The 22361-nt window shown below is 43.5% G+C and overlaps 1 protein-coding gene across 5 annotated transcripts; it reads left to right on the top strand.

Moving 5' to 3' along the window:
* Positions 1-451: 451 nt before the first annotated feature.
* On the top strand, positions 452-17534 carry PLD4 (phospholipase D family member 4). Of its 5 annotated transcripts, none has more exons than XR_005930835.1 (12): positions 452-2806; positions 5818-5907; positions 7562-7767; positions 8465-8648; positions 10011-10131; positions 10489-10616; positions 10791-10991; positions 11340-11479; positions 14049-14214; positions 14842-14996; positions 15453-15549; positions 16889-17145. XR_005930835.1 is itself a non-coding variant. In XM_041118342.1 (12 exons), exons 1-12 carry the CDS (start codon positions 2804-2806, stop codon positions 17095-17097), a joined length of 1641 nt encoding a protein of 546 aa, XP_040974276.1. In that variant the 5' UTR covers positions 459-2803; the 3' UTR covers positions 17098-17534. The 5 variants fall into 5 exon arrangements, 4 of the variants coding, with proteins under 4 accessions (XP_040974282.1, XP_040974283.1, XP_040974276.1 ...); XM_041118342.1 differs by having other exon boundaries at positions 459-2806; positions 14842-14937; positions 16889-17534; XM_030040606.2 differs by lacking the exon at positions 14842-14996 and having other exon boundaries at positions 753-2806; positions 16889-17534.
* Positions 17535-22361: the final 4827 nt, after the last annotated feature.

Raw genomic sequence — 22361 nt, 5'->3', positions numbered from 1 at the left:
ATCTTTCCTATGTGCGACTGGAAGGTGAGTGCCACACAAGAGGAGTGACAAGACTGAAACAGCAAAGGAGACTGCAGTCTCTTGAGCTATGCAAATCACTGATTTTTTTTTTTTTTTTTCAATTGAAATATTTTTCCAAACAAAATACAGCTGACAGCATTTTATTTTAGGTTGAAAAAAATGGTTCCAAACAAGTTAAATATTTCAAGTTAAATGTTTGAAATCATGGTTAGATATTTTAATGAATTTATTGAATTTTTTTAAAAGTGGAAATTGAGTAAATCTTTAAAAATATTTCCAAACAAAAGAATCACAATTTTATTTAGACTTTGAAATTTTCTCTAGGCTTGTCGGCTGATTCACTTCCGAATTCTTGGCCTGAAATGACTTCCCCCCCCCCCCCCCCCCCCCCAACTCATTTGAGTATACAATCTTTTGGCACAAAGTATAAATAGAGCATTTTTCTTTTCAAGTGTAAGGGCCCTGGTTGTTCCTGCCTCCCATCCTTCTGTCTACTGTTAGTGTTTGGAGCCCAGCCGCCTAGTCCTCGTGAAACGGAAAGTGTAGTTTTGTAGTAATCTCTGCAGTGGTAGCGACGTTTTTGTCTATTATTAGTTCTCTGAGATGAGAACGTGTTAAACTGGCAGTTTCTTCTTAGCACACCTCCCACATAGACATTCAAAGATCTTTCACTGTATCTTTTAATGCACCCTTCTAACAAACCGGAGTCCAAACCAGTTTTTAGAGGGAGTACGTTAACCACAGAGTGGCATCCAACTGTACAGTGACAGATATATTTACTCTGTGTGTGGGATGGTGGCAAGTCAACCAGAGCAACTGGTAGAAGGGGCCTTGTCTGAGAGATGCGGAAGGGGAGGAATAAAAAAGATTGGTTGTTTGCCCTGAAACTTGCCAGTCTTTTTTTCTTTTCTCCATCCAATTGCATGAGTTGGTCAAATAAATCACATTCTCCCCACAAACCCACTTCCATCCTTACACCCTCAAAGCTACAACACTGCTAGTAAGATCAGAAATGTGTAATTGCTGTTGGGCTGGTATGTGAGATCAGATAAGCAGAAGGAAGCCAGGCTTTTGCAAGCTGGAGAGGAGGAGGACAATGAGATTAATCAGTGCTGTAAGTGGTTAGAGAGCTGCCAAGGAGAAGAAATACGGGTCCTTTTTCTGGAAGCTGTTCTTCCCCCTGATATAACCCAGCCTCTCCCAGTTTGAACTAAACTGGTGATACTGGAGCAATAAATGATAAGTTCTGAACTTCATACAAATGTGCTGCTGCTTGTGTGGTACGATCCTGAACTCGCCGAAGTCAGTGGGAGCTTTTGTGATTTATGTCGGCATAGTTCGTGCCAGGATTTCAGTCCTGCACATAAACAGAGCGAGGCGGCTCGTTGCTAAGCTTGCTGACGTGTACAGCACACCCGCTGACTTGAACTCATGAGGCGCTTAGCCGAAATATTTGGTTTGGATGCTCAGCCTCTGAAGTCAGCGGAGGGACAGGGACACTTCCCAGGGGTGACTTGGACCTTTAGCATGATGGCTCGCTGGAGTTGCCTCTTTTCCCTGACTGCAGATGAAGCCTCGGTCAAGCAGGATCCTGCCTGCAGCTTTCTGGTAACCTGAGTCTAAAGGGGTGGCAGTAGCCTTTGCCTTGTTTTTAAGCCCTGCTTTAATAGAGATTTGGGATGGTGTCAGTGACAGGTGATCTGTGTACAGCAGAGAGCTGCCTGGTCAGACAATCATTGTATCTGCTCCACTATCTTCTTTTCCCTCACTTTTGGCCTTCTTTGAGTTACTGCTTGTGTTTTGGTCCCAGGGGAAGCAGTCGGTTCGTGACACCTTCAGCTTCCCAGCGAAAGGCCTCCCTCTGCCGGGACTGACCTATCCTCTGGCTCCTTTTAGCTTTTCCATCTTCAGCAGCTTAATACAAGGTATGATAAAGCCTCACGATACTTGTTAGTCCTCAGGGGTCCATTGCCTCCCCCCTACAGCAGCCTTCCTCAGGTACTGACCTAGGGAGCTGCATCCTTCCGTTCAATAGGATCGAGAGTGACAGCAGCATTGCTATACTGCCTTGTGTCGACTGGGGTGCAGCCTTTGGGTTTTTACAGAAGACGTAATTTCTTAGAAACTGCCTCAAACTCAATGTTGCATGTAACCTTCTCCCTCAACACCGTCACTGCAAATTCCAAGTACCATTTGTTTAAGACTGCAGCTGTATTATTTCAAAGGAGCTAGTTTGCTCCCTTACGTTTGTCCAAGGATGATTGGGCAGGAGAGCGCTCGCAAGAACTGGGTAGAGAGGCAGTTTTGGAGGGTTTGCTCCTTGGTTTAAAATGAAGCTTCTGGTGGGTTAAGAATGAAGCAGTGAGAATGCTGCCGTGTCTGGGATGCAAACCACACTGAAGCCAAGCAGTCCTTTCAACCAGTGTCTTCTAGAGCTGACCTAGGCTCTGATGTTACACCACTGAAGGCAGTGGGAACTTAGCCGTTCAACAGAGTTTGAGCCAGGTCAGGCACTGCAGAAAGTTATGCCAAACAGGTGGAAATCGGGACCTGGAATCTAAGAATTGGGTAGTAACAACTAGATGATAACTTGGGACTCTAACTGTCAGTGCGTATTGTGAAACTTGGTGTTTAAGAGGAAGTAATCTGCAGCAGAAGGAGGAAAAAAACAGAACCCGAAACAAATCTGCTGGCGAAAAGCATGTATACTGCCTCTTTTAAGTAGAGTTGGGAGTAACATCAGACTATAGCAGGACATCCACACAGGAGGAGGTCTTCCAGGATGGTAAGTACATTTGTCATCATCTTGAGAGTGTTGGGGGTGGTCATGGAGAGATGAATGCACTTTGTTCATCTGAGGAACTTCAAACAGCTTCTGGGGAGGATTTTGTATGCTGAAAAATCTCATCCTTATGTTTGAAATCCAAAATCTGAAACAGTTTGATGCTGATGGAAAAAAGAAGTACCAAAAGTTATTTTGGGGGCAGGGAGAAAGCAGCCTAATGTTATAAACAACAGTCTTCTCTGTGTACTCAGCAGATTGTGGTATTAACTGATGTTCCAGTCTGTGAAGCAACACTAAGTAGCGCTTGTATTTATTGCTCTTGGATGAACTTTAGTCATTGAAACTGGCAGCTAGTAAAGCCCTGAAAGCTTAGAGGGAGCCATAGTTAATTACTGACCAGCTACAATATTATTAGTAAGAATTCTGGTTGAGTCTGTGATGTTTTCTTTCTTGAAAATTAAGCTGCATATTTTAGTGCCGTTCTCATGACTTCTGTATAGCAGCTGGGAATCTAACCCATCACCGGTCAAAGATATTAAGAAAGACTTTGTTTGAATCAAATGGTAGATGACTCTATTATGGCACGAGAGATCTGTTCGCTTGCATATTTTAAGAGAAATGCTGCTTTTTGAAGCCATTTTGTAACTGTTGCTGAAAAAGAGAACTGAAACAAGTTGTTTCTCACAAGCTCCATCCCTCTGAAGCCATCACACGGCTGTCAGTGCACCTGCAGCTGCAGTTCCTTACCAAGACACTGCTTGGTCACCAAATGTATCGTGGGGAGTGCTTTAGCTTTGGGGGCCAGAGGGACAAGACGACACCTCTCAGGCTCTGGTTCTGTGGTGAGATCCACCCGGGGCAGCCGGGGGGGCTGTTTCTTACCAGATAGCCCAGCTGGTTGTGACAGCTACGGACAAAGCCGTGAGCTGTGGAGTGTGACCTGCAACCTCCCCGGGCCCTCCTGGCCTAGGCTGAAGGGCTGCTCCTGTTGTTTTTCAGCTGCCTTTCTCCTCCTCCTTTAAAATCCCTTTGCCTCGGTTTCCTACCAAACTCCTTAGCCTCTTCTCTCTTGCTCTCCCCTCCTTTTGTTCCCACTAAGTTTTCTGGGTTGCTATTTGATGACTTTCTCTCAAGGTGGGGGAATGCCGTGTGTTGCTGTCACACAGCCTTCTCTGCGTGGTATGTTATACCTCCCCTCTCCGCTTGGGCTGCAAGCTCTTTGGGGTAAGAGACCGCATCTTTGTACTGTGCTTAAAACATGAACTGGGATTTCAGTGGCCTGGGGACCCAACATTCACCGGGGAATGGCCAACTGTCCTTCCCTGCTGGCAGCAGCTCAGTTTCTCCGGGGCTGGGAGAATGGGTGTTTTCCTGCCAGCATTTATAACTATTTCTAGTGTAAAAGCTTGCATCTGAATCTGGGGGCAGCAAAAGGAAGTGCCAGTGAAAAGTGTGAGTAAAACTGCCTTGGAAAGTAGACACTGCTGTAGAGATTACCGCTGATAATAACAAGCAGACCCTGAAACGGAAACTTAGCTTTCATCTCTGCAGCTCTAGCCTGCTTTTAAGTATGACTGTTCATGCCTTTTCTTCCCTCTCCACCTTTCTCGTTCTCCCTTGTCTGCTCTTTTACCTCGGGTCCTCTCTTTTCACATTCCCCTCCACATTCCCCAAGTCACTGTTTCAGACCCACCTCCCTTGTCTCCCAAGACATCCTCCACCTCTTTGGTTCAGCCCCACTAGTTCTTGGGAGTTGGGTCCCACAAGAAGCCTTTGGGGTTATGCCCGTCCTGTGTCCAACTCCTGCCTGTTCCATGCGGTCGCAGCGTCCGTACAGAAAGGTGGAGTGGGCAGGAGTTGGACACAGCATGGACATGCATGGCCATGCTGCCTTACTGGTGTGGGAGGGCAGACACCATGAGCCCATCCAGTTCGGGTGACAATAGCTATGAACGTATGGCAAGATGGATGGGACAAGCCTGGCAGGATCCTTTCTGCCTAAAACTTGTTCGAGTGTGGCCGCCCACAGAGCAACTGCATATCTGACACCATTAAGCATGTTCATCCTCCAGGCTACAAACGCCCGATGGCTCAGGGATAGGAAGCGGTAGTTTGGGGACTGGACAGGTGGTGATATCATCTGGTAGCACTTTCTGAAATCTACTAAACCCCAGGATGTACTACTTCTTGCTTCTGAGCACGAAAAATGACAGCTGACTTCTACGGGGTAAATTCACCTCTGCCAATGCAGGGATGATTCATGATTCATGACCCGTTGGGCATGTGTGAAGTTTTTGGTTTGACCTTTTCAGAGGGCAAAATAAGCAAGCGGCCAACTACCCCTGCCCTACCATCTGCTTTGAGTTTTGGAATATTTTGGTATTTGCCCTTGTGGTTGCCGCTGCTAGTGATAACACAAGATTGGAGCAATACTGCCTGAGGAGGAAAAGAAGTTAACTTACTTTCTAGGGTCATGGTTACAACAGGGGAGAAGAGGAGTTTATATTTCAGCCTGGTCCCTGTCCCATTAACAGAGTCCCTTCTGGAAAAGACACCATCATTGAAGACAACTCACAGGCACAGAAAGAGAGCAGGAGCCTAATAGAGTCACACAAAGGATGACATTGATGCTGTACGCTACCACCCACAGCTTCTGCGTTTAATTATTACTTGTTGGCAAATGTGTTAGCTTGCAACAGGACAAAAGTGGGTGTTGAAGTATAACTTGAAGAGGCAGCAATGCAGTTGTTTACACAATAATTACTGGAGTGATTTTTGTGTGTAGACAGCACCAGCGAAAACCTGCAGGGACCTGTCTCTCCCTCTCACTTTGCACGTTAATGTCACTCAAGACCCGTAATACAGTGAGGATGTTGCACAGATCCGTACTTAAATCTCAGAGCGCTATATGAAGCAATAGCAGTAACCTGCATTTTTAGTCTGTAACTGGCTTTATACAAATGTTGCCATAAAGTTTTATTTTTCCCCTTGCATACATTTCTGTTTTTCAGATTGTGAAAAAAGCATTAAAAACATCCCTGATGTTTAATGAGTCTTCCAACATGAAATTAAGCGTGAACAATCAAAAAGACGTCAAAACGGTAATTATTGGGATACACTACATTTGCTTAGAAGAGCTGAGATTACATTGACATTTCTGAAAAGAAATAACAGATTAAGAAGAATGATTTTATTGCCCGTTTTAGAAATCTGTGTAGGTTTCGATCCTATTTGTAAACAAGTGAGTGACAAAACCCTCATTGATTTATCCAGTAGGCTGATCAAACCTTGCCGAGAGGGAGTAGTGTGGAGCCTAATCCTGCAGCCCTGGCTCAGGATAGTAAACCTTGCTCATACAAATAGCCCCACTTTCACCATTAGCACAGCATTTATTTGTTTTTTCAGCATGCCTAGAGCACCTGGACATCACAGTGTACAGCGTGGTGACAGCTAAGATGTGCCTTCAAAATAGGTCTCTTACCTTAGAAATCTCCTCTAGAACCTGTGCGATGTTTAAGTCTTGCCAATGTGTTCACGGGATGAAACACAGAACTGTTAAAAATTGGTGGGATTTTTTTGCCCTCAATGGGAGGGAGAACAAGCCAGAGGGCAAAAATTTAAGTAGATGGTAAGTTTAAAAATGTTTTTCTGATTCAAATCACTGCCTGAAATTGATGGCAACACTGTAGATCTTGAGAAAAGCAGAGAAAATGAAAAGTAAGAAACTTTATCCACACAGAAACTGAAATAGATGCTTTCAGAGGCAACTGGTTTCTGTGTAATTTTCATATGTACCCTTTCGGGAGCTCACATTTATAGCTATAGCCTCACGACCACTCCCAGACTCGCTTCTCCTGCCCGGAGGTTCAAAAGCTCAACCCTGAAGTGCACATTGCCTATCACAGGGTGGTGGATGGTCCCAGCTCCCAAGAATTGCCATCAGGAACCAGACATGATAATTGTTGGGGGGAAATGGATCTGCACTGGTGGCTGTCTTTTCCTCCTCAGTATAGGGCAACATATAGAGCCTGGTGCTATACGTTTCAGCATGTGAGTGGCTGGACTCCAGATCTGGATATACCAGGTGGCCAGGCTATTTTTTTTTTTCATCTACGTTCAGGAAAAAAAAAGGAAGTACAGAAAAAGGGAAATGAAGCTAACTCACCACACTAGAACGACAAGGAAATACTGTTCACTCACCACATGGATAAATGAGATTTGTGTAATTTCACTTAAGTGAGGTTTAAGTTAGAAGACAAAACCAGAACGTGTTCAGAAACCACAAAATGCCCCTCTGCTTCTGACATTTTCAGACATGTTTTTTCTCCTCTGACTTTATGAACTTTCTCTTTATGGTAGTGCTGGTTTTGATCCCACAGCTAATCTTGTGCTACGGATTTCCTTGTTTTGATTTTGGAAAAAAATTTATTGAACACCCATTTGTCTTGTGCAAAAATAAAGCTAATCAACGTCAAACTAATCATAAGGTTTGGGAAAAAACAGATTTTTGATATGTTGGCGCAGGAGAAATTAAACCAAAACTAAAATCATGGTCCTCACATAAACCAACCCCTATGTAGCTTGTGGTCATCACTTTCAGTGGTGTATCGAAGAATACTGTCTGCCAGTAGCTGAAAGCAGACCTACTATTCAAAGATTGTGATTTACTCACCCGCAACAAGTAATCATCCATGAGTTGGTGTATCCGTGACTTGGTGATCGCTTAAATCTTCTCCTACTTGGATTCTGTTCTAGTTTCAAATCTTAGGGGCAATTTTGATACTTGGTGTTGTCCTGATCGCTGTTTACTTCATGAGAGTGGACAGCATAGTTGATTCTAATGGAGAAGAAGCAGTTGTCAGCATTTACAAAGGGTTGGAGGAGGAAGAAGCACTCTATGGAGATCTCCCGGGAACCACAGTAATTGAGGAGGACACCAATAGACCCAATGACTCTTGCAGGTAAGCCAGGCCTGAAGTGGCACATGGAGAAGTAATCACCAGGTGGAGAAATTGTTACAATGCTGACAATATCAGCATGGCTTTTGTTCTCTTCCCACTGTATAATGAGTGATAAAGTACCACTAATTTGGGAAGAGTGGGGGTGTTGTTTAGGCATTGGGTCGTTAGTAGTTGCCCGTTATGAGGGGCAGTAGGGGCAGTATCACAGCTCCACTACCGGTCCTGTGCTTGTATGTTCAGCACAGCTTTCTTGCTACGCCACCACCTCCAGCCATCCTCCCTTTGTGGCAGCGGTGGAAGGCAGCAGAGTGACCAGTGGGCAAAGCAGCCTCTGCTGAGCTCACCTTCTTTCAGAGGCTGGAGGGGTGGTGGATGTTCGTCCTGGCAGAGGGTGGAGGGGGTATCAAAGCGACATCCAGCCCCAGGGGGCTACTTTTCTCCTCGTCTTTAGGATGGTAAAATAAAACGCTCAGAACGGCTTCTGAGAAGCCATTCTGCTGGATTTGGGAGGATGATGTACGATATATGCTTGGCTATAAAAACTGGGTATAGAGAGTACTCCCATCTTGTTTGTCCAGCTCAGGTTGTTTGCTTTTGAGGTTGATGTCCAAAATGGCCAACTCTATGGCCTGGCAGGTGCTTGGTTTTCTGCTTGGGTCACAGTCGCTTGCTTCACAATATACAATTGCCATTGCAGCTTTGAACTTGTGGAAAATGTTCCTTATGACTTAGCTTTTGAGATAAATAGCACTGCAGCCAAACCCTTGTACCAAGCCTGGATGAGACTCCTTGATGTAGCCCAAGAAAAAATTCACGTGGCGTCTTACTATTGGTCTCTTACTGGGAAGGATATCAACGTCAATGATTCATCTTCCAAGCAGGTAGGAGAAAATCAATGACAAGCACATCTGTTGTTGTTTGTCTCATGTACATGTGGCAGATTGACTGCGTGGTCTGTCTCCCAGAGACATTGCTTGACTCTTCCTGCAAACCCAGAAAGGTTTTGCATGCTGGTCTGAAACAGCACACCAACTTTCCTCCTCCAGTCAAGTTAGACTCCATTTGGGCTCTGTCCATGTCTCTGAATATTTCTATGCTGTGTTTTAAGAGCAACCAGAGGTCAACCTCCAAATCACACTCGCTTACCTTGCAGATGGTCAACCTGTGGTAGGGGCAGCCCAGTAGCATGGCTGAAGAGCCTACAGGATCCTATATACACAAGGGAATGTGCCAATTCCCACTGGCTAGCTGGAAGAGTCAGAAAGCAAAGTCTGCTGGACTTTTGACTGCTTCAGAGTCTCCTTCTCCCCCGTGTACAGAGGTAGCATCTGCACTGACCCATTTTGCAGGTGTCCCTGAACCATGCCATTGGACAGCAGCTTAGGACATTCATTCTCCTTTGCAGGGTTGTCCTCCTGGGCACCCTGTGCAGCCAGGCTTCCTGAGGGGCCTCTCTGGCTCCGCCACCAAAAGTAAATGACAGAGGTCACAGCACAGGCTCACCTTGTGACCGTCCATCATGTTTAATTGTCCCTTGGGTGGCAGCTGGCAACCTCGCAGGCAATCCTGAGCAGGGTCTGGGGGACTGTTCTGAAAAGCAGAAGGGACAAGGCCACCCTATTTCAGGCAGGTACGGAGTTTAGCCATGTGTCAGGAATCGTGCTGTTTGCTGGCCTGTTTATTTCTGTGGGCCGAGCCTCTGCCTCCCTCCTGGCACACCTTCCTCCTTGTCCTCACGGGCTCTCTGGGACTGCTCTCCTTGTCTTCCTCCCCAGGTGGTTCTGGTGTTGTAAGATGACTCATTTCCTCCACATGAGAAGGAAAAGTGAGAGATGTAAGGCTGAGCCCCGTATCTGCTAAAGGGACAGCTCAGTGTAGGACAGTCTCTGTTACTTTTATCCTCAGGGAGAAATGACACAGCGTATCTGTTGAGCATTGGCATCCAGCAGTTGATCTTCGTTGGGGCATTCACCTTTGAAGCCTGGGATGTTTGTGGTCATACTTTTAAACCTTATATCTAATAGTATTAAACAATAGAAAATAAACTTGGATGCATACATTGGATCAGAATCTTTGTTCCCTTTTTTCTCTACTTCAAACACTCCTGAAATAGGTGAAATTTCTGACCTTCCTTGTGTTGGGGTTCTTCAAAGGAAACATCCATTGGTAACACTGTACTTGCATAGATCTTGCTAAATGTTCTATAACAAAATATAAAACATAACAAACAATGTACCATGCAGGGTGAAGATATTCTGAAGAGGTTTGAGAGATTACTCGCAGAGAATATCTCTGTGTATGTTGCAGCAAGTATGCCAACTTTGGCTACAAATTCAACTGACCTTGAGCTTTTAGAGGAAAAAGGTAACTATCTCACTTCAGTGATGCACTCGGAACTTTAGTATTGCAAAAAGGCATCTGAGAGAAACTGGTTTCCAAGGCCTATTCTGGCATGGTGCTTACATGGGTTCACAGGACAAGCACTATGTGTTCACTAGTTTATGATTTCTGTGTATGTTGTCATGCCCTTAAGGATTTTTCTGAAAGTTCACTTTTTGCAAGTTACTGTATTCCCAGGAATAAGTGCTTGTGAAGTTTGGTAGTTATTACTGGCTCCAAGTATTAGACATCCAGACATGTTCTGGCCGTCAGGGGAGCAGTATAGATTACCATCTCCATGCTGTATCTAAACTTTTTTTTCCCCTCCCTATCTTTCTTCAGGGGCTCATGTAAAAAAGATTGATTTTGGACATTTGGCAGGAGGAGTGTTGCATAGCAAATTCTGGATTGTAGACATGAAACACATATATATTGGTAGTGCAAATATGGACTGGAGATCTTTATCTCAGGTAAGTTCTGCTGCTGCATATTCAAAAATCTGGGGGAAAATTCGTGTTCTAGCACATAACAGAGAAAAATCATAATGATGTAAAATATTGACTGAGTGGGAGAAACAGCAAAGAAACCCCTGAGGGTGGAGGTGGCTCTTTCTGGAGCTGTGACATAGCTTGCTCTCTTTGCAGGTGAAAGAGTTTGGTGCTGTGATATACAACTGCAGCTGCTTGGCCAAAGATCTCTGGAAAACATTTAGTACTTACTGGGATCTTGGACATGCTAATGCTACCATCCCATTCCCTTGGCCTCTTAATTATTCTACCCACATTAACAAGCATCGGCCTCTGGAAGTAGAATTTAATGGAGTCTTGACAAAAGCCTATTTTTCTGTAAGTATGTTTCAAAATAACAAGATAAACTGTAAACTATGTTTAAGCATTGGCCAGAAAAGTTTCTTCAGCAGTTACTTGTGTTCCAGTTGGATAATAATTCATTCCACAGGTATCTCTGGAACTACTCAAGGAATAAGGGTGCAGGTCTCCTTTAATCACTTGTGGGCTCAATATATCAATAAGTATCTGACCCGTCAGGACATGGAAGGCATGAGGAATGATAGTGGTCCACCTCAAGTGCTTTGTGCTATTGTAATGAAAACTGAACAGATCTGAATATAAATGAATCACAGTCTGACAGAAAAAAGGATGAAATCACTGACCTATATGTTTTCTTCTTTACAGGCTTCTCCTCCAGCGTTTTGTCCAGAAGGTCGCACCCATGACCTCTTTGCTATAATCAGTATTATCAATGAGGCACAGAAATTTGTCTATGTTTCTGTTATGGAATATTTCCCTACCAGCCGTTTTGTTCATCCAGAAAGGTACAATTTTAATCCTGAGCATATCAGTTAACTGCACTATTTAAAGGAAAAATATACTATTCCCCCCTTTCTGCAATGAAAATATTCAGAGTGGAGAGGACTGAGGCTTTGCTCTGCATTCATGACCGCCTTGTGGACTGTCAAATACTGATGCTCCAGGAAGGGTGGTATCCAATACTGCCCATGTGCTTCACTAGCATTTTAAAAAGCCTCCTGTGCTCTTCACACAGCAAGAAAACTGAGAAGTGCCAGGCTAGGAACAGTCAGGTACAGCTCCATTCAAAATACAACAGACCAGCGTTATGAACAGAGAGAGGAATGGGAACAGCAGAAGTATATCTGACATCAGACTTTTCGGAGAAAATATTGCTTTGCTTCTCTCTTCTGCTCCTGTTTCTCTCTTTCTGTTCTTTACTCCTGAAGACTCTTGACTTCTGGCTCTGCTGCCTGTTTGACATACTTGACCCATAGTTTAGAGGGTGATTCTTAACTGTCCTTGCTGACCTCTGCAATGATAGCTGAAGCAGTCTCTAAAAGAAACTTCTGGGCTTTTATTTACCTTTTTTTTAATAATTCCATCTAAGGACATCCAAATTCTTGAAGCATGCTGGATGCATGCAACAGCAGCTCTCAAAGAGAAGGTGGTAGTGGTGATCTGGAGTGATCAAATTGTGTGTGGTGGACCACTGCCGCGGTCCCAGTGGGCTGCCCAAGGTCACAGCAGAATTATGCAGACTCTACACATCAACTCAAATCTGAGTAACACAGAAAGTGAGTCAGTCATGGGGCAACCACTAAGACTCCAAATCCTCTTAGATATGCTTGAATTAGGATGTTTACATGCAACCAAGTGCTCTGAGTATTATCTGCTTATAACATTTCCGAGTCTTCCAATCGTCTAAATAATCTGACTGAGAAAGAAGTTCAAGCAAAATAATTATGTACAACATGGCTTATAAAGAGTGGGGTGAGCTCTAGGTTGCCATTTAGCCAGAATTATACCATGCATCATGTCCTGTGGCATGACTATGTAAAGCCTCTCTTGTTCAGCTGGGCATGTGTGTGTTAGCAGGAAGAGTGTAGGATAATAGACAGACACAGATAATTCCACTGTCCTTGAAACAAAATCTCAAAGACTAGCTTCCGCTTGGAAGATATTTTTTATAAATCTAACAGCTTAGAGAATTTTTAGTTTCTATGTTGTATGGTTGAATCACTGCGTTTCTCATCTCCTGCTTTTAGCTAAGAATAGGTTCACATAAAGTCTCTTTTCCCCCTTAGGAATGAGTATGTTAATACTCCTCATTCTTCATCGGAAACCTTAATCCACTATTTGTGACATCTAGGGCCTGATCAGATGCAAACAAGAGTTTCAAAGGCCTAGGGAAAGCGGCGCAGGCTATCTCCACAGCAACCAGCTGTAGTGCAATGAATTGAGGCTGATTAGTTCAGGTTAGGTTCCTCCAGCAGCTGAGGCAGAGGGAACAAAGCTGCTGTCTTAACGCCTGAGTGTTAATCAACTAGAAACTGATATATTTAAAAAATGGAAACTGTTCAAAAATAGCATTTCTAAATAGCATGTTTTTCTGAGTTTTTCAGGATCTACACGTCAGCCTGAGCCTGAAAGCACATGGCTGGTCTGTTGATCACAATAGGACGATGTGTGAGGGAGGATTATATAATTCAGGCCTTTGTACATAAGACCAAAAGGAATAAGTTAGGCAAATTAATTCATCATTGCTCATGGGACTGTGAGCGAGTGCCGGACCTGTCTCTGTATTAGTCCTCCAATCTATGCTAAAGATGCTTGTCTTCCTCTGTGCAGCACTTGTTAGGATCTATGGAGAGAAAATGCTACACGGGCATTTGGAGTTACTAGTTCTGGGTTGCACATTGTCCAGCTCTTAGTGTTGTGTAGTTGGGTGAAGGATGTTAAAAATTTTCCCCTACGCTATTGCCAACACGAGTGTCAGGAAAATGGACAGCCCCGTGTTCACGAGAGCACAGCTGTGTTTGTTACCTCGAGGGCACACAGCATACTAAAGAGGGCCAGGAGGGATTGGGAGGGATAGAGTCTGTCCATGCTGGCTGATGGCACAGGACCATGGCAGACACTAGAAACAGTCTCCAGGATCCTGAAATGGCCATATTCTGCAAAATGGCTCTTAGGCTTTCCTCTGGGCTCTGCACTGTCCTTTTTACTTTGTGCTGTATGATCTGGCTTTACATTGGAGTTGCTACTGTTATTTTTAGTTTCCTAAGGAAATTAACATGATGGCACCATGCTGTGTGTGTATCTGTGTACATGTACTTTACTAAGCTTTAAACTTTTTGATCTATTTCAACCCAATTTGGCAGAGACTGGAGGTCTCAAAACACACTGTGAAAGGAACTGGCTGGGTAGAAGGCAGAAATCTTATTTATACCTTCAGTGAAGGCACAAGTGCTCCTTTTACTAGACATCAGAGCTCCCATCTGTGCATGGCGTCACTTGTATTCTCAGTTTATTGTCACAGCTTTCTGCTGAACTGTTTCAAAAATATCCCTTTTTCCACCCACTTTTCTCTAGATACTGGCCAGCCATTGACAATGCTCTGAGACGCGCAGCTTTCAACTACAGAGTACAAATCCGGCTTCTGGTCAGCTGCTGGACCGGCTCTGACCCAGCCATGCTCTACTACCTGAGGTCCCTGCGTGCTCTCAACAACCCACATGCCCACATCAGTGTTGACGTGGTACGATAAGAAACCTGATTTTGGAAAGACAGCTTGAGGATATGGGCCCCACGCTGATTTTTGGGTCTAAGCTACCAGTTGCATGTACAAGTATCAGGTTTTAGAGAAGCAGATTGTCTGTTGTTGCAGTGACTCTTTCAGGTCCTTGAGAAAATAATGCCCAAGAGATAATCTTTGAGGAAGCAGCTATTGCAAGCTACTAGTGATGTCAAGGGATGTGCCTAGCTGCAGCACTTGAGACGTTATTTGTCAGGCATTGGAACAGGCTGCCCAGGGAAGTGGTGGAGTCACCATCCCTGGAGGTGTTCAAAAAACACATAGATGTGGCACTTCAGGACATGGTTTAGTGGGCATCGTGGTGTTGGGTTGATGGTTGAACTCGATGATCTTAAAGGTCTTTTCCAACATAAACGATTCTATGATTCTATGATTATCCAGGCAGTCGCTTTTGCTGAGCACCATGACAGTAGTAACAGTTTATATGACAACTTAGTGCTCTTCTCATAGACCTTTTCCTGTATGGAGTATCTTAAATGGGTCTAATTACTATCAGTTTTTTACAGCTAAGAGCTCTGCTGACTGCCTATACAAATGGACCCATTTCTGAACACTAAATATTACACACAGGCCATAGGCACTAGGCTGGAATGCATCAAGTGGAGTGGGGATGGTGTGGAAGCTCCCAACACGGTGCAGTTACCACAACAGAGAGAAGTCACAGAAGTAAGGAGGAATGGTTTTACCAAAAAAAACCACCAAAACCCCCAAAACCCGACAGAAATGTAGGTTTTAGTAAGAGTTTACACAAGAAGTTTGGCATTATTGTTGCCTGCAGTACCCCTCGTGTCTGTGATCAGCCCATTCTAGCACAAAATAAGAGCAGCAATCAGTGGTAAATGCGTATCTATTAAACAGCTGCCTAAAACTGCATTTAATTGTCTGCCCTGTAATGATAATAGCTGTGCCACTAATTGAACATTGTGAAGGAAACATTATCCTTATCTGATCTCAATTGCTTATCCAATTTTATGTACAGTGGAAGTACTATTTGTTAGTTTTCTTGGATAAGAGTAAAATCTCTTTTATGGTACATTTAATAACAGTGTGTGGAATATTCTCTTCTCTTCTTTCTGTACTATGCTATTCTTTGAAAATATAGAAAATCTGCATTGTCCAATTATCCAGTCTGTTCCTCACTCTGGTATTTCTATTTATGTTCTTAATTTCTCTCCCTCCAGAAACTCTTCATTGTTCCAGTTCTGAATCACACAAATATTCCTCATGGGAGAGTGAATCACAACAAATATATGGTCACTGATAAAGTAGCCTATATTGGTATGTATTCCATTATTCCAAATACTTACAGAATCTTCAGATCTATAGGACTGAGGCTGAGATAGGATGGGCTGCAGTATCAAAATAATACCTCATTTTGTCATGTAGAGCAGATAAACATATCAAAGTATATGGCTTTATCAGAATGTCTGCCCTGGGTGAAGAAGTAGAGATGTGAAGGGGAGACAATAATGTAGGTCAGGTTCAGCAAGAGATTATTTCATATGGTTGTGAACCATTAACAACAGAACATGACAAGTCTGACTGCACAGCCTGTGAGAAACACAGTAGGAATTTCACAGACTGTGTGCTCGGAATGATGCAGTGATAGCTGATGCTCTAGTATAGAACGTTATCGTGCTTTAATAAAAAGAAATTGCTGGGAGGAATTAATTCCACGCACTGTTTGTTGAACAGAGCTCTAGGAAAGGAAATGAGAAAACAGTAATGTCAATTGCTGCTCAATTCCTGAAAGTCAGGATGGTGTTTATTTTTCACTGTTTATTAGGATCCCTCAAAAAAGGGAACATGAAAGGATTCTGTCATTTCAGTCAGCTCATCCTCCAAGCAATGCAAACCAGCAAATAGCCTGATCTTCCAACGGGCTGAGAACTTGCAGCTCCATTTGCCTTTAATAGAACTTGTTTCTTACTAAGTTGTCTTTTGAAGACAGATATGCAGGTAATTTGTTTTCATGCCTAAGCACCTTCTGGAATTGACAGTAGATTTTTCTGGCTAAGGCAAACACCAGAAGTGCTAAGTGATAAAATGTGGTTTTTTTCACAGTGTTTGATTTTCTGAATTGTTGTAGCTTTGGAGAGAGCCCTAGACAATGTCTACAGCTGGATTCCCAGCTTTGCCTGGCTTAAAAGCGGGCATTGCATGCTGAGCTCAGAACAGCCCCTGAGGATTTATTGATCAAGGGTCCAGTTTCTCCTCTTGTTTTCCTTTAACAAGTAAAGCGAATTAAGTCCATTAAGGATTTTTTTTCTTTAAACACAGAAACCCATATCAAACACTGGCTTTTACCCCTCTTAATACCAAATGTTGCACTCTGTTCCCATATTTATAATGAGTAGATTCATCCACCTCTGTCACAGGCTGTAAGGAATCAGAAGGTTATGAAGCTTCAGGGTTGCAGTTAATACTGACTTTCTGAAACCTGAGGTCTGGAATAAGAAGGAGGTGACCTGATTTTTGCTGCTCCGTTGGTCCTAATGAGATTTGCAGTTGTACAGCAAATCAGCAAAGCCAGGCAATGTGGACTTAACAAGTATGGAGATCAAACAGAACACTGGGAGATGAATGTTTTCTAATTAGCTACTTTTCCATTGCATAGGGACTTCCAATTGGTCAGAAGATTATTTCATTAATACAGCTGGCGTGGGACTAATTATCAAACAGAATTTGACCAACCTGCAAAGAAAGCAACTGCCTATCCAGGAACAATTAAAAAACCTTTTTGAGCGAGACTGGAATTCCAAATACGCAGTAAATCTGGAAGATGTGCAGGGACAGAAAGACTGTAACTGGAGAGGCAGGCTCTGAAGTGAATTGAAATATAAATTTAAAATAAAAACAAAAAATATATTTGAATCTTGTTCCCCGTGCAAAACAAGGAGCTTTCTTCTTTATGTCTTTGTCAGAGAAATTGCTTCCTCGTGGTGTCCACACTGTTTGATGACATGAGAACTTCTTATAGTTGACCCTACCTGCAAAACCATTAGTCAGTGTGTGACATTTCCTTTTTTGCATGATGACCTCATCCCAGAGTTAATGAAATGCATACAGTGTTATATGACAAGCTGTCTGATATCAAAGCAAACATGGAAGATACAACCAGATATTAATACATCAGAGATGCAGATTGCTATTGCTGTGCTATTTTGTCTGAGGAAGCTATATATTTCAACCTTAATGTTCCATTAACAGTGTTTGCTTATATGTGTTTAAGCATATTTTTAATAAACTCCTGGCCACTTTAAGATTTGAGCCATATAAGTAATCACCTACAATAGTCAGAGCAGATTTTTTAAAGCATTTAGGGATTAGAGGTACCGGGAAATACCTGCATTGAAGTGTTGAGGCTAGTCGCCAGAATTAAATACCTGGGATTTAAATCTTGGGGCCAGCTTCCAGCTCAGCTGCCCTGGACCCCTGCGTGTCTGGGGATGTTTGGATGTCTGCGTTGGCCTCCTGCAGCAAACAGGGTGGGGGGAGCGGGGCGAAGCCGCTGCGTGAGTGCTGGTGTGGCAAAGGCATCCCACCTGCACTGTGGGCAGTGCTTGGAGAGCCTCCTTGCTCTTTTAGGGCTGTGCTGGTGCTGGCCCTGACCAGCGTTGTGTCTCTGGGCTGCCTTCTCTTCTGCGATCACACAGGGACCATAAACCTGAGCCAGCTGGTGCCTTACATCCCATCCTATCCCCCGCTGCGTGGTGGCTCTGCCCTCGGTGACTCTCAGAAGGGATAGGAAAGGAAAGCAGGGCATGTGCTCCAGCCGTGAAGCGGTGCAAGTGATGCCAGGCTGGGGATCCGAGAACCTCGCCAGGGCTGTGCGCCTTTGCCTGACACTGGAAGCGGAGTTGCGAAGTGAACTTTTTTGGTTTGGGACTGATGTACAGCAGAGGTGGGAGAGCTCAAGGTGAAAGCCCAGAGCACGGCTCCGCAGAAGGGTCGGGCACACGCCTTGTCCCGGCACTGGGGGTCTCAGCTGTGAAAGCGCAGTGGACCTCCCAGCCCCAAAAAGGCATGTGGCAGCTCGTGGCTTCACTCCCATCCTGGCAGGGCCTTGTTCAGTTGCGTTTTGGCTCTGAGGCCATCTCTGTTGCCGCAGACACAGCACCGGGTAGCAGGAGTACAGGCTGCCCTTCGTGGTGCAACCTCCCCTCCTCCGGAGGAAGTGTTTTGGTGCTTTTGAATCCCTGCCCTGTGCAGAGAATGACAAAGGGACCCGCTGTGATCGTGCATGTGTGGACTGATTTATATCTTTGAGAATACACACAAATCCCCATACAAATAAGGCCCCTTCCCCATGAGGTCTTTTGGAGATGATCCCAACCAATTTTCCATGTTTTGGTTTCCAGGCTGCTCCTTAGTTATCTCTTCCAGACACTTCCAAGATTCCGTGGATTGTTTTATCCATCATGACAAATCAATGCTTGTTGTTATTAAGGCAGATTTTTAAGACATGCAGTTACATTTACAGATAACACTGAAATATCGTGAGTATTCACATATGTGCAAACATATTGAGGAAGATGCAGGTGCTTTTAGTGCTCTCCTCCCCAATTTTCTTTCTAGAGGCTGCTTAATATTTTGAGATTTCCATTCACTAATTAGAATTTCTGGCAAAGTAGAAGCTCCCCAGCTGGTTTTCACTAGCTCCATTTCACGGGTTTATTATCCTGTACCAACAAATATATCCGACCATGGGCTGTATTAATACTTGCATGCAAGAACGATATCGGACAGATTTTTCCCGGTGCAATGAGCACATGTGAAAGGTGGGCCAGTTTGAAAATCTTTTTGAGAAATTGCATCTTTAACCAACAGAACTATTTTCTATAGAGGAGCGCGCTCCTCTAGATGGCACTCGAAGCTACGTTTTCACTGGTTTGGGTGGGAGACATATTGCGGGAATAATAAGAAGAAAACTTTCTCCTCTACTGGCTCAAATCTGACCATGCTGGGTAAGTTGTTCAGTGGGACAGAGTTCCTGGGCAAGCTGGGAGACTTGTCTTCTGGTAATATAAGAATCGCGTGGGGTAAGGTTCACCTTGTAAAGGAAAAATTGATGCTTATGAGAGTGCTCTTTTATTTTCATCACTGGCATGATGTGTGTTGTTTTTCCTCCACATATGAAGGAGAGGTTTATGATTAAGACAATGAACTGGACCTAAGAGGAACTTGAGTTTATTTCCCTGGTTTCTTGTGAGACTTTTTAGGCCCCTTCGTAACTTGATTCTAATTTACTTGCTCTCTATTACAAAGGTAGAATATGGTATAAATTATAGCCAGGCTTTGAGTCTCTTAGTACTTTTCCATTTATGAAACGTGGTTAATAATAGTTCTTATCCACCCACTTGTTGCTTGTCTCTTTCATTTAGATTGTGATACACGTACTAAATGTAAGCTGGGGCCTCCAGTAGTATACATTAGCATCTATTTATTATTCTTGGATGGATTTTCTAGTTTGGTTGCAGGCAGTTCAGTTTTTTCTCAGTATTGGTTTATTCATGTCTGAAAAAGTTGCTGGGTAGGATCTTCAGCATGGATACTGTCCTCTGATCAGCTCATCTCAGGTACCTGTGTTATGATGGAGTACAACTTAAGTGAACTGGCGCTGGTTTACCTGAGCGGCTTTCATGCAGATCTGCTGCACCGCTCTCCCAGCAGTCTCATTTCTGAGGGCACTTTGGTGCAGTGCCTTGTGGCTACAGCACTGCTGACACCAATGCAGATGACGGCAAGACAGAACCTAGCTGGCTCCATAGGTTTATGAGTTCTGACAGGACTACAAAGTCACTGGGTTTCACACATTAGACACCAGCTTGTTCCAAAAGCTTTAGTATTATCTGTTTTCAATTTTTTTGCCCCATTACCCAGGATTTTCCTTTCCCAGTTGTTCCAGATAAATCATACCTTTGTTGCTTTCATCCAGGTACTGAAGAAAACTTTTCATCTACCATTTATGCTATATCAAAGTACACTTAATTTTTTGACAGTCATAAGTATCTCCATAATCCCTGGAATATAGCTCTTCTGTCATGGGCACTGCCTCATGGACCTCTGCTCTCTGCAGCTTCCTGAGGAGTAGAAGTGGAGAGGGAGGTGCTGATCTCTTCTCCCTGGTATCCCATGATGGGATGAGTGAAAGTGGTTCAAAGCTGCATCAGGTGAGGTTCAGACTTGACATTAAGAAACATTTATTTACCAAGAGGGCGGTCAGACACTGGAACAGGCTTTATACAGAGGTGGTCGATGCCCCTTGCCTGTCAGTGTTTAAGAGGCATTTGGACAATGCCGTTAATAACATGCTTTAACTTTTGGTCAGCCCCGAAGTGGTCAGGCAGTTGCATTTGACGATGGTTGTAGGTCCCTTCCAACTGAACTATTCTGTTCTGTTCTATTCTATTCTATTCTATTTCTATTCTATTCCATTCCATTCCATTCCATTCTTCTTCATATGTATTATCTCATTCAGGATTAGTTTTGGCTGTCTTGCCTTTGGAATTCCTCGAGAGGAAATGGCCTCAAGTTGAGGCAAGGGAGATTTAGGTTAGATATTAGGAAAAATTTTTTTACTGAGAGGGTTGTCAGACATTGGAACAGGCTGCCCAGGGAAGTGGCTGAGTCACCATCCCTGGAGGTATTAAAAAAGCGAGTAGACGGGGTACTTCAGGACATGGTTTAGTGGGCATGGTTGGTGGTTGGACTCGATGATCTTGAAGGTCTTTTCCAACCTAAATGATTCTATGATTCTATGAATTTATGAGAGGTCCTGCTTCAAATGTAACAATAAAATAGCCAAACAATAGAGATGTATTCATGTCTTAACTATGCAAGATATTACTGAGGTGGGAATGTCTTTCTTTTTAATGCATGTATACTTTCTTTTACATGTTAAATCACAGTTGTAGGCTTGTTTGGCTGGAGACTGTACATAGATGTTTAGCTGAACAGCCCACTTTTTCAGATGTTAAAAAATAAGTAGCAGTAACCAAGGAAACCTACCACAGTTAAAAAGAACAACCGGAGCATCTCAAACTAAGTATGCAGGTGGGGTCAGAATCAGCCTGTTCACAAAATGCCTATGTTCTCAGGTTTGTGTCTGTGCTCCTTGCACCCTTTTGAGCTCTGTTCTTAGCTATTCCTGCGGTCAGACCCTTGGGTAATACCTTGTTAATCTGGTTGCTTTTCTGCTAACCTTCACCCTTCCCAAAGCTGACAGTAGCCTATTTGGAGGAAGATTTTATTGCGGCTTCTTTTCTCTACTGCTCTTCCCTTAACTATTTCATTCATCTTTTAAAAATATCATAGTGATTATTGCTCTGTGGTCATTGCTGTCTCAGAGCTCCATTTTAATTGACTTGATTCTGTCACCTTTGCAACAGACTCCTACATTCAGTACTGTCTAGGTGGATTCCTACTTGTGGGCCTAAGTAAATGGACACTACCTGAGAAACATCTTATGTGAAGGCTGCTTTGCAGGCAGATGTGAGCTGCTGTTAGAATGGGATGTCCTTTATTACATACATTACCTTTTTCTGGACTCATTTTTTCCATCTTTTTCCTCAGTCCTGGTATACACCGTTGCTGTCTGATATGATAATTTTGGGTCTATTGAACAATGACTTTTATACTTAGGGGAACTTCAGGGAAATGCTGCAAAACCCAAATAAATGATACGTGCCTAACACTTATGTGAACAGTCTCTTCAGAGATAATTAGCGTTCTCTTTAGAATAACTGCCAGCAGTTGTCTTTAGAATATTTAAGCCTACTGCAAAGATATAGAAATGAAGAACATCTCAAGCTACAGATGGTTAGACAACCAAGTACACTTCCTTTACAACCCAGTTTCCAAATGTTATGCTGTGTCTGCTTTCCCTGTACCAAGCAGAATATGGAGAAGGAAAATACAGGATGAGAAAACTACTATAACAAATCATGTCTGCACAGGCAAATCTATAAAACTCAGGGCTGTAATGAGTGAAATGTCTCCATTACCACTGTATTTAGAAACTGTGCTGTCATTAAGCAGCCACTTCAGCAAATAGTGGGGTATACTCAAACCTTTTACAAATTTAAGCT

The sequence above is a fragment of the Aquila chrysaetos genome, chromosome 2, assembly GCF_900496995.4.
Source record: "Aquila chrysaetos chrysaetos chromosome 2, bAquChr1.4, whole genome shotgun sequence".
NCBI classification, from domain to species: Eukaryota; Metazoa; Chordata; class Aves; order Accipitriformes; family Accipitridae; genus Aquila; species Aquila chrysaetos.
Note: the sequence above shows the minus strand (reverse complement) of the source record. Positions and strands in the feature narration are given on the sequence as shown.